Raw genomic sequence first — 12,314 nt, 5'->3', positions numbered from 1 at the left:
AGGTGAGGCCTTTGGTGGGGCCTGGCTTCCTCAGCTTTAAGGTGGAATTGCAGGGATGCACAACCAGCCCCTGCCCTGCCACACCTTGTCACAGAGTAAACTAGCACAGGCAATTACTGGAGTCGCCACCCAATGCCTCAGGGGCCAGGGCAGCCAGGAGGATTGTGGGGATGCTGGCTCCCTCCTCCCACCCAGACTGCATGGGTAGCTAAGTGGTCCTGCTGCCCGTGGCCTGATGTGACAGCACCAGGAAAGGCTGAATGCAGAGACACTGCGCCATAAAACCCAGATCGACCATCTTGCCCTGGCCAACCCAGCCTTGGTCACGGCAGCAGCCTCCAGGCTCGGGAAGGATTAGCACTGCAAGCCAGAGACTCAGATATCCAGCCAGCATTGGGGGCCAGGGCAGGAGCTGTTGCTGCTCAGGAGCTGGGGTAGTCAGGGGGCATTCTGTCCCCATTCGTTGGGGTCTGGCCCTGTTGGAAACAGCAGCGTGGGGCACGTGCATGGCGGGGGGGGGGGGGGGGGAGAGAATCGGGTTTGATTGTGGGCAACAGCAGTAATACAGGCTGTGTGCTCTGGGCCAATTTCTCCTCCCTCTTGGCCGGGGGCACCTGGGAGCAGGATCTGGTCCTGAATGTGCTGGGGACTCATGGGGGAAAGTGGGTTCTTTTCCATTACATCCTAGGCTCCCTAGAGGGGTACACAGCCCCCAACTGGGCTGAGCTTGGGGCATTCAGAGGGGCTGCAGCAGGGCAGGATTTGGGGCAGGACTCTCCTGGTCCTAGCGAAGGTCTTTCCCCCAGAGTTACTTTGAGGCAGATGGGACTGGGGGACCAAGGGTGGGGAATTGTGACTGGGGGCAGCCAGGAGGCCATGTTGCATTAACTGGGGCAAGAAGGACCCACAGAGAATGTTCTCATGGAACGGTAGCCACAAGAGTAATGGCACAGTCTGATAACGGGAGTCAGCAAAGGAGGCTGTGCGTGGGGGCCATGTCCGATGGGCATTGGGGCAGTGCACGGGGGCCAGCTGGGATGTGTGGTGGGCAGGGCAGGGAGTTGTGGAGGGTGGTGCACAGCGTGGCTAGACAGCAGTAGTTGGCCAGTGACTTAAAGTGCAATTTAGCGAGTGTTGGATGGCCGTGTGGGGTGTGGCCAGTGTTTGAGCTGCAGGCATTCTACAGATGTGGCATGAATAAGGGTGCGGGGGGAGAGACAATAAAAATTAACAGGAAGCACCATCACTTGGCCACATTATAGAGGTGCCTGCACTGGGCCAGGATGAAGTGAGTGAGGGGGCGGCCCCCCTCATCCTCCCTGAGAGACGAGCACAACATCCACATCCACTGCCTGGGCCTGCAATCCCTGCACACACCAGCCCGCTGACTGTCTGTATCCCCAGCTGAGCGCTGACTGCACCTGTGCCGAAGCCGCGGTGCTCTAACACAAACGCCCGATGCACGGGGGGCATGATGCTAGGGAGAATAAAGCCAAACTTTGGTGCCTGGCTTCACAGGGCAGCCCAGCAAGGAGAGCAGATGGCACTGGGCTGGAACTCAGCAGATCTGGGTTCAGTTCCTGCCTCAAATACTGACTCTGGGTGCAACCGCAGGGCTCAGCTCCCTGCATGCAAAGCACTTTCGTAAGCCTGGCCCTTAATCTTTGTGCCTTGGTTCCCCCATCTCTCAGCTGGGGATGATCATCCTTCCTTTATCCCACCCTGTATCTGTCCTGTCTATTTAGACAGTGAGCTCTTTAGGGCAGGGGCTGTCTCTCCCCCTGTGTCTGTGCAGCACCCAGCACCCTAGGCCCTACTGTAATATCAAAAGAAGGGCATCCCTTGCCGCCGGGAAGCAGAGCCAAGCCCTCCGCACCCCTAAGCATCACAGTGGCCTATTAATCCAAGGGGGAAGCAGCTTGTCCTGCCTGTAATACTCCTGCACACAGCCAGCAAGTGATAATCAGGTGCATGCTGGAGACGATCCCATCCCCCTGGCAGAGTGTAATTGACGAAGGTTTGTGAAGCACTGTGTGATGCCCAGATCAAAGGTGCTGGCCTGGCAGAGTAATAACAACCATGAATAGCCAGGCCCAGTTGTTTAGCTTCCCCCAATCTGATGAGAGAAGGAATATGCAGGCTAGTACTGCCCCACTGTTCAGAGCACCCGGCTATTAAGCCCTGTCTGACTAACTCCAAACACTGAACACCCTCCGGACAGACCATCCCCAGCTTTAGAAGTGGGAACCTGGAGCCTATAGAGTGGTGACCAGTCCAGCCGGTGAGTCAGAGCTGGGAGTTCCCAAGCCCTAGGCTCTGTTAGGCCATGCCCCCTCACTACTACATTCCTGCCTGCTCCACTCACCGGATTGCCAACGCTTGCAATTTTTCCATGTGATATTCAGTGTTTTCTTAAAGCCCCAACTCCTAAACTCATACAATTATGTGAGTCTCTTAGCTGTCTCTTAAAAAACAAAAAACAAAAGTTTCTAGCCTTCTTGGTTGCAGAGAAGAGCTTGAAAAGGTGACCCCTAAAGGTTCAGAAACTAGAAAGCAAAGAAAAGGAACCACACAGTTGTTACTTTAAAATCCTGTGATTTTTCTAAGCCGATCTCACGATTTCGGTTGACCTTACTGATCACACAGCTGCTAGAACACTATCTGTGTTTGCTCCACCAGTAGCTTTAAAAGTAAACTGCAAAAACATGTTGGTGCTGAGTGGGATTGTGTCCTTTTATTTTTCCTATGGGATTAGAAGAAAGCCAGAAAGGTTTGGTTGGTTATTAACATTAGAAATTTGTGTCCTTCAATGCACCTCTTCTGGCAGGCTCCCTGATTGACTGGAGAACTGGGAAGATGGTGTTACAGGTACTAAGGAATTGAAATCCAATTATGCTGTGTGTCCTGGGGTTTGAAAAGGGCAACAAAAATTATTAGGAGTCTGGAACAGCTTCCATAGGAGGAGAGATTAGCAAGATTGGGACTTTTCAACTTGGAAAAGAGACGACTAAGGGGGATATGATAGAGGTCTATAAAATCGTGACTGGTGTGGAGAAAGTAAATAAGGAATTATTATTTACTCCTTATAACACAAGAACTAAGGGTCATCCAATGAAATTAATAGACAGCAGGTTTAAAACAAATAAAAGGAAGTATTTCTTCACAGAACACACAGTTAACGTGTGGAACTCCTTGCCAGAGGATGTTGTGAAGGCCAAGACAGGGTTAAAAAAAGAACTAGACACATTCATGGAGGATAGGTCCAACAATGGCTATTAGCCAGGCTGAGCAGGGATGGTGTCCCTAGCCTCTGTTTGCCAGAAGTTGGGATTGGGTGACAGGGGTGGATCACTTGATGATAACCTGTCTGTTTATTCCTTCTGGGGCACCTGGCACTGGCCACTGTCAGAAGGCAGGATACTGGGCTAGATGGACCTTTGTTCTGACCCAGTATGGCTGTTCTTATATTTGTATGACATGAAACTACATCTGGGCCCAGACTCACCAGACAGGAGAGATGCTCCTAGCATATAAAAAGTCAGATCCAGATTCTGAGCCACTCAGAGCTCAGCTCCAGGGAGGTTCAGCTCCTTATAACAGGCACCATGTACAAACTCCAGAGCCAAATTTTGAATTCCCCACCACTACAAAGTTCAGGGGAGTCTGGATCTGAGCTGTTGGCCTGGGCTAACCTCCAAAAGCTGGTAAGTCTTAGTGCCCCTGAATCTGGGGTTTGTAACAATCCCCTGACCCATCCTGGTCCTTTCACTTAGTGGGAGGTTCGATGCGACTGGCTCTCAGTGCTCTGCGTGCAGAACAAGTTTGAGTTGGACACACAAACCTCTTCTGGCCAGACAGTGCCTGACCACAGCATGGGTACAGGAGGGCGGGGGTCGATGGGAGCCCTTTTGACCCACCCTATTTGCTCAATGGGGCAGGAAGCAGCTGCAGCCCTCACCTCCTCCTGGGAAGACGACAAGAATACACAGGGCACAAAGGAGGACAATAGGGAACAGACAGAAAAGGACAGGGGAGAGAGCAGGAGCACTCGAACCACTGGAGAAGACAGCCCCATGATGGTATAAGCCACAGCAGAGCGTGAGGGAAACTCCCAACACAAGACCTCTTTAATCAGGAAATGAAACCAGTGTCTAGCGACAGGAACTTATAGGGAAAACTATCATCTTTTGGCTTGAAACCATAACTTCCAGCCTGCTGCTAGAGCCCTGGCTCCCCTCCCCACCTCTGATGCAATGGGGTCTAGTGGTTAGCATAAGGCACTGAAAGCCAGGACACCGGGCTTTTATTCCTTATGCAGCCACTAACTCACTATTACAACCTTTGGGCAAGTTGTTTTAACCTGCGTGCACCTCCAGCACTACAAACATAATGACCTCTCTGTGCTGCTCGGATAATGACACCGGCCCACCCCGGGGAGTTGCTTTGAGAGCCTTACATGAAAGATGCTACGTACAGCCACAGTCCCACTAATGTGATCCTCTGCACGCAGTCCCACCACCTGCGCTCCACCCAAGCGTCTCAGCCACTCCCCTCTTCACATCTCCTTTCATGCTTCCCTGCACGCCTCTAATTAATGCTCACCAAATGCCCTGGCATCAAAACCTTCCTGAGAACCCACTTGTTCCAGGAAGCAGCCCAGCTATAAAGGCCCCTCAGCCCTTCTCAGCCATCAATTCAATAAGGGAGATTCTTGCTAGTGCTGGCCAGCACGCAGGATTTCCAGTCCACGGGGATTTTCAGTATTTTGAAGCAGAAGTTCTACAGTGTTTTAGTTTTGGAGTCACAGGCACATGGTGCTTCCAAAACTATGTTTGTTCCCACAGACCCTGGCTGAAATAGACAAAAAGCACAGCCATTTCAATCAGTAGCTGGGCAGCCCTGCCGTGCAAGGGAGTGGGGCGGGGGGAAGGGGACCCTTGGGCTTTGAGCTGTCACCATCATTGGTCTCTCCCAATGACCTTGTTAGCAGGAACTGGTGGCTGCCAGCCACTGTTAGTCACTGACCCCATGGAACGTTTCCTTGTGCCACAGGCAATCCGGCTCCCAGAGCAACCGGGGCTGCTTTCAGGGGAGGGGCATCCTGGCCCAGCCATGGGGGTGGGTACACATCCCTGAGCTGGGACCGAATGGGACAAAGGACTCAGCCAGAGCAGCAGCAGGAGACCTGCGAGCCATGCACCAGGGATTCGTAAAGGCCTGTTGCAAGCATCTGCCAGGGCCTTGCGGGGAGGTCTGGAGACATGGGTGCTAATGGGGACCTGGATCTGAACAGCCACCAGCTTCCCTGCCTGCGTCCAGCTCCAACAGCAGCATGGGGAGGAAGAGGAGCCAGATCCCAAGGTGTTGACTCCCAGCTTCTCCTTGGCTTATTGGCCAAGCTCCGGTTTCAGGGTGAGACCTCCCATGGCCTCCCCCAGGACAGGGTCTCCTGCCCCAGCAGTGCACAGGGCTGGCTCATATGTTTCCCCAGCTTGCAGTGCCCTGCTGTTAAGGAAACACTCCCTCCCCCAGTGCAAGGAGTCTGGCTGGCTCTGCAGGGGCCATGCAGGGCTCTCTGCTCCCACATCCTGGAAGCTCTTTTTAGGCCCTGCAAAGCCTGGGCTTGTGTGTGGATCCCAGCCTCCCCCTGGGGAGAGGGCAGGGACACGGAGCGGAGAAGCTCTCCCAGCACAAGCCTGTACTGGCCCTTCACTGCACAGAGACGCCTAGTGCCCCAGCTCCCCAGCAAGCAGCAGGTTCCTCCCCAGGGGAAAGGAGTTCCCACGAGACGCTCCTCCCCACTCAGCAGGTACTCGGCAGCAGGGCACGACGCTTCTCTGCTGTGGCTGCCTTCTTAGAGCACAGCTCCCCACGACGGAGTGAACGGGCCAGGTGCATCCTGGGCATTTACCCTTTGACGGGAGCTGTGCTCTGCCGCAGCGCCCGTGTTCCCCGAGTCAGTCGTGGGCAGTGGGTCCCTTCTGGACAGCCCAATGGGCAGGTTCAGTCTCAGCAGTGGGCGCGTACCGCACCCTGCCAGCCAGCCTGAGACCTGGGAGAACACAGCACACCGCCATGCCTGGAAGGAAACATACCGTGCACTGGGAGTGCCCAGGGGATGGCATTACACCTGTCACTACATGCTAATGAAAGGTCAGCTTGGGACACCCCTTCCTTTTTATTTCAAATTTAAATTAGTGGTGAATCGATAGAACTCATGAAAGTGATGGATGGTTGGCGACAGGGAAAGCAGGGCAGGGAGAATGCAGAGAGCGTCTGGGGACAGGTGCCATACAAGCTTCCTCAAGCCAGCTCTGCCAACGCACATCAACCCTGCCTGCAGCCCCCTGCTCTTCCCCTGCCGCCCGCCGCTCTGCCGGCGCCCCTCAGTCCTGCCTGCGGCCCCCTGCGATTCCCCTGCCGCCCGCCGCTCTGCCGGCGCCCCTCAGTCCTGCCTGCGGCCCCCTGCGATTCTCCTGCCGCCCGCCGCTCTGCCGGCGCCCCTCAGTCCTGCCTGCGGCCCCCTGCGATTCCCCTGCCGCCCGCCGCTCTGCTGGCGCCCCTCAGTCCTGCCTGCGGCCCCCTGCGATTCCCCTGCCGCCCGCCGCTCTGCCGGCGCCCCTCAGTCCTGCCTGCGGCCCCCTGCGATTCCCCTGCCGCCCGCCGCTCTGCCGGCGCCCCTCAGTCCTGCCTGTAGCCCTCTGCTCTTCCCCTGCCGTCTGTAGCTCTGCCAGCAGGGCCGGCTCCAGGGTTTTTGCCGCCCCAAGCAGCAAAAATGAAAAAAAAAAAAAAAAAAAAGCCGCGATCCCGCTCTGCGGCACTTCGGCTCTACCGCCGCCGCTTCATTCTACGGCGGCAATTCAGCGGCAGGTCCTTCACTCCGAGAGGGAATGAGGACCCGCTACCGAAGAGCCAGATGTGCCACCCCTCTCTGTTGGCCGCCCCAAGCACCTGCTTGCTGGGCTGGTGCCTGGAGCCGGCCCTGTCTGCCAGCGCCCCTCAGTCCTGCCTGCAGCCCACGGCTCTTCCCCTGCCGCCCGCCGCTCTACCAGCGCCCCTTAGTCCTGCTGCAGCCACCTTCTCTTTATGTCCTGACTTGCATCATCCTCACCTCACTCCCAAGGCACTTCCCACTTGCTCTGGTGCACGCCCAGCTCCCCTAGCCCTGAGGCTGGGGCGGGACTTGTCCGATTCCATCCAGCCCGTGTTCACTGGACCCCAGTCCCCAGAAATCAAAGGCTACTGCACTAACCCTACTTCTCCTTGTACAACACATGAAATGCTTGATGCTGGGAGCTGAATTTCTCTTTGGCCAATGTAGGCATCTTGGTGCTGAGGTGAGAACACCCTAGGAGGCCACAGGCCTGGAGGAGATCAGTGCCCAGCTACCCGATTATGGGCCAGATCCCAAGCTGAGGTAACACCCCACAGTAGCATTTAACTTCAAAAAGGGGAACCACACATAGATGAGGAGGCTAGTTACAGGGAAATTAAAAAGAACTGTCACAAAAGTGAAATGCCGACCAGCTGCTTAGAAACTGTTGAAAAGTCACCATAACAGAGGCTCAAACTACATGTATTATCTGACAACCCCCCACCCCGCCAAGTGTCACCAGAGCTAAACAGCTGAGTAAGAGAGGTGGCTAGAGGGAAAAAGGCATCCTTTGAAAATAGGGAGTCAAATCCAAGCGAGGAAAATAGAAAAGAGGGTAAACGCAGGTGTAAAAGTCTAATAAGGAAGGTCAAGAAAGAATTTGAAGAGCAATTAGCTAAAGACACAAATATGAAAAGAAGTTTAAGTGCATGAGAAGCAGGAAGCCTGCCAGACAATCCGTGGGAGCACTGGACAGTCAAGGTGCTGGAGGAGCAAAATGAATTCTTTGCACCGGTTTTCACTGCAGAGGATGTGAGGGAGATCCCCACAACTGAGCCATTCTTTTTCGGTGACACATCTGAGGAACTGTCCCAGACTGAGGTATCAGTTGAGCGGGTTTTGGAACAAGTTGATAATTTTAACAGTACTAAGTCACCAGGATTAACTACTAAGTCACCAGGACCAGACAGGATTCACCCCAGAGTTCTGAAGAAACTCAAATGTGAAATTTCACAGCTACTAATTGTGGTATGTAACATAAGGCTTAAATCAGCTTCTGCACCAGATGACTAGAGGGTTGCTAATGTAACACCAATTTTTTTTAAAAAGCTCCAGAGACAATCCTGGCCAGGGCCGTCCCTACCCATACGCAAAGTACGCAGCTGCATAGGGCACCAGGAAATTTGGGGCACCAAATTTCCTGGTGCCCTGCGCAGCTGTGTGCTGCTCCAGCCCCTGCCCCACCTCTTCCCCAGGGCCCCCGCCCCAGCCCTGCCTCTTCCCACCCCTGCTCCACCCCAGCCCCCCCTCCCCCAAAGCCCCTGCCCTAGCCCCGCCTCTTCCCACTCCTGTTCCACCCCCTCCCCGCCCCCACTCCACCTTTTCCCCAAAGCCCCTGCTCTGCTCGGCCCCCGCCCCACCCCTTCTCCGCCCCAGCCCCGCCCCTGCTCCACCCCCACTCCCCTGGGGACTGCAGCAGAGCCGGGCATGAGCTCACTGGCAGCGGGAAGTGCAGCGACCTGACCCCAGCTGTGCCACCTGTGAATGCTGGGGGGCAGTTCCCCCTTGCCCCCCAAGCCAACCTGTCTCTCCCCCCCGTGGAGGCCTGGGCTGCATAGGACCCCAGAATAGCTAGGAACGGCCCTGATCCTGACAATTACAACTCAGTAAGCCTAACTTCAGTACCAGGCAAATTGATTGAAACTATAGTAAAGAACAGAATGATCAGACACATAGATGAACATGATATGTTGGGGAAGAGTCAGCATGGCTTTTGGAACGGGAAACCATCCCTCACCAATTTATTAGAATTCTTTGAGGGGGTCAACAAGCCCGTGGACAAGGGGATCCAGTGGACAAGGCCGGCTCCAGGCACCAGCTTACCAAGCAGGTGCTTGGGGCGGCCACACCGGAGAGGGGCAGCACGTCTGGCTCTTCGGCGGCAATTCGGCAGTGGGTCCCTCACTCCCGCTTGGAGCGAAGGACCTCCCGCCGAAGTGTCGCAGATCACGATCGCGGCTTTTTTTTTTTTTTTTGCGTGGGGTGGGGGGCTGCTTGGGACGGCAAAAACCCTGGAGCCAGCCCTGCCAGTGGATATAATGTATTTGGACTTTCAGAAAACCTTTGACAAGGTCCCTCACCAAAGGCTCTTAAGCAAACTAAGTAGTCATGGGATAAGAGGGAAGATTATCTTGCATCAATAACTGGTTAAAAGATAGGAAAGAAAGGGTAGGAATAAACAGTCAGTTTTCACAGTAGAGGGAGGTAAAGAGTGGGGTCCACCAAGGATCTGTACTGAGACCAATGTTGTTCAACATATTCACAAATGATCTGGAAAAGGGGGTGTGCGGTGAGATGGCAAAATTTGCCGATACAAAATTACTCAAAATAGTTAAGTCCAAAGCAGACCGTGAAGGGTTACAAAGAGATCGCACAAAACTGGGTGACTGGGCAAGAAAATAGCAGATAAAATTCAATCTTGATAAGTGCAAAGCAGTGCACATTGGAAAACAATCCCAACTACTCATACAGAATGTTGAGGTATAAATTAGCTGTTACCACTCAAGAAAGATCTTGGAGTCACCATGAATAGTCTCTGAAAACATCTGCTCAGTGTGCAGCGGCAGTCAAAAAAGCGAACAGTGTTAGCAACCATTAGGGAAGGGATTGATAAGACAGAAATATCATAATGCCAATATATAAATGGTTCAACACCTTGTACACTGGGTGAAGTTCTGGTCACCCTAGCTCAAAAAAGATATATTAGAATTGGAAAAAGGACAGAGAAGGCCAACAATAATGATTAGGAGTATGGAACAGTTTCTTTATGAGGAGAGATTAAGAAGACTGGCACTGTTTAGCTTAGAAAAGAGATGCCCAAGGGTGCATATGCTAGAGGTCTTTAAAATCATGAATGGTGTGGAGAAAGTGAATAGGGAAGTGTTAGTTACCCCTTCACATAACACAAGAACCAGGGGTCACTCAATGAAATGAATAGGCAGCAGGTTTAAAACAAACCAAAGGAAGTATTTCTTCACACAACGCAGAGTGACCTTCACATCATTGCCAGGGGATGTTGTGAAGGTCAAAAGTATACTTGGGTTTGAAAAAGAACTAGATATGTTCATAGAGGATAGGTCTGTCAGTGGCTTGGTCAGGGATGCAACGCCTTGCTCTGGGTGTCCCTAAGTCTGACTGCCAGATGGTGGGAGTGGATGACAGGGGATGGATCACTTGATAATTACCTGTTCTGTTCATTCCCTCTGGGGCACCTGGCACTGGCCACTGCTGGAAGACAGGACAGTGACTAGATGGACCATTGGTCTGATCTAGAATAGCCATTCTTATAACTCCAATGAGGCCAAGGAGCTGACCCCATTTGTGCTGTGGGGACAATACATGAGAGCTACCAGGCAGTAGATTTTGCACCGAGGCCTGCTGGGGAGCGGGATGAGCTCTATTAATGAAGGGCCGAGTTAAACTCACACCATCACCCACCATCAGGAGGCAACACATCTTCCTTACAAACCATGGCTCCAGGACACACAGCGTCTCAACTCTACCCACGCCCTCCGCCCCAGCAAGGAGAGCTGTCTGGCCACACCTCTGCCCAGACCCTTCCCCATTTATCCCCCCCTCTGCTCCACTCACTTGTCCATGCTCCAGCCCTTCTCCCCCAGCCAGCAAAGGCATCCTGCAGCATCCCCTTTGCTATACCCTTGGTGCTCCCCACCCTCTGCCCATCTTTGTCATGGCAGCTGCACGGCTTTGAACCCTGGCCAGGGAACACTCCTTCTATAACCCTTTCTTTAATGTTTTTTAAGCGCAGGAGGGAAGCATTGCCTGCACCCTCCACTGGCTTCTACCAGCCAGAGCTTCAAAAAACTTCACGCAACTCCCACCATGGAAGCTCCCACACTGCACCTTCACTCTCTCCCGACTCCAGAGGTGACAACACAACACAGCTAGAGCTCAACATCCGTTGTGCTTAGTACCATCATTGCTATTGCACACCTAAGGAAACCGAGGCAAGGAGCAGTGACGTGACTGGCCCAGGGACACCCAGCTGTCTGGCAGCAGAGAGGTTGGTCCCCTCAGTGACACAAGCTGGGCTAATCTCTGGGGGCTACCCCACTGATGAGCAGCCACCCACCTGAGTAGCGTCAATGGAGTCACAGGGGTGATTCACCTCAGTATCTGCTCGCAGACAGGAGCAACCGGGCCCTTTAAAATCAGCTGCAATGCCCTGACTTGCCTGGACCAGCTCTGTCAAAAGCCATGGGGCTGCCCACAAACATCCCAGGACACAGGCACAGGAGGTGGCAATAACACTTGCCTTAGGGAGTCAGCTGCTTTGACACCCTCCCTCACCCCCATCACCTCTGCTCCAGTCACCCGTCACCTGCAGGACCACTCCGTGCCCTGTTCTGCTTCCTGGGCTGGGGCTCATCAGTGCCAGCCCACGGCCACTGCAAGGGGGTTGGGAGGCCAACATACTTTGCAAGTTCCACCCCAGGAGATGCCCTCAGACCCTGCCCACTCCCATGGACATTACTACACTGGGCTGCAGATGCCCCTGACAGCACCCCTGACCCACATGGTCTCAGACCAGCCCCGCATCCAGCTGACTGAGTCGGAAAATCCTGCAGCCTTATTAACCGAGGGAGCCGAGAGAGAAAGAATAGACGTGGAGACGTACGGTGCCCGCCGCCCTGGAGAGCATGGTGCCCTGCAGCATTCTCCCGACGATGGATGGAGGCAAACTCCCACACGCCGTGGTCCAGTGCCACCAAGGTCCCCAGGAGATCTCCCCTTCCACAGCCAGATGGGCCGACGAAACTAACTGTGCAGCAACTGTGTCTGCGGTCTGGGAGCGGGTGACACCCACTGAGCTGATCCAACCGGTTGCTGTGCCTTTGTTGCGTGTGTGTGGTTTAAAATGTAATCGCCTCAGAGACAAGTTTGTACTTTCTGGGATTGTGGTGGAGCCCGGCTTATACAGCTGCGAGGGGAGCTGCTCAGCGAGCACCTTGGCAAGAGCTGGAGCCCAAGCTGGCAAGCAAGGCCCTGGGGAGGTGCCATGCCTCTCTCAAAGCTTTGCTGGAGGAGAACAAGGTCCCGATCTGAACTGCCCTGACATGCCATCCCAACCCTCCATGGCTGGGCATGTGAGTTGGGCCAGCCACAGAGGAACCTGTGAGCAGGCTGGGCTATTGCTTCA

At 54.1% G+C, this 12,314-nt stretch overlaps 1 protein-coding gene across 1 annotated transcript in view; it reads right to left on the bottom strand.

The window, feature by feature from the left end:
* The window catches only part of PKP3 (plakophilin 3), a 44,583-nt gene extending 32,652 nt beyond the window's left edge, over positions 1–11,931 (bottom strand). Inside the window, exon 1 of the mRNA XM_054026953.1 lies at positions 11,793–11,931. Coding sequence (XP_053882928.1) covers positions 11,793–11,831 — 39 coding nt within the window. The 5' untranslated portion in view covers positions 11,832–11,931. The remainder of the gene's footprint in view (positions 1–11,792) is intronic.
* Positions 11,932–12,314: the final 383 nt, after the last annotated feature.

The sequence above is a fragment of the Malaclemys terrapin genome, chromosome 4 (genome assembly GCF_027887155.1).
Source record: "Malaclemys terrapin pileata isolate rMalTer1 chromosome 4, rMalTer1.hap1, whole genome shotgun sequence".
In the NCBI taxonomy this organism is placed as follows: domain Eukaryota; kingdom Metazoa; phylum Chordata; order Testudines; family Emydidae; genus Malaclemys; species Malaclemys terrapin.
The sequence above is the reverse complement of the archived record's forward strand: the minus strand, read 5'-3'. Positions and strand labels throughout refer to the sequence as shown.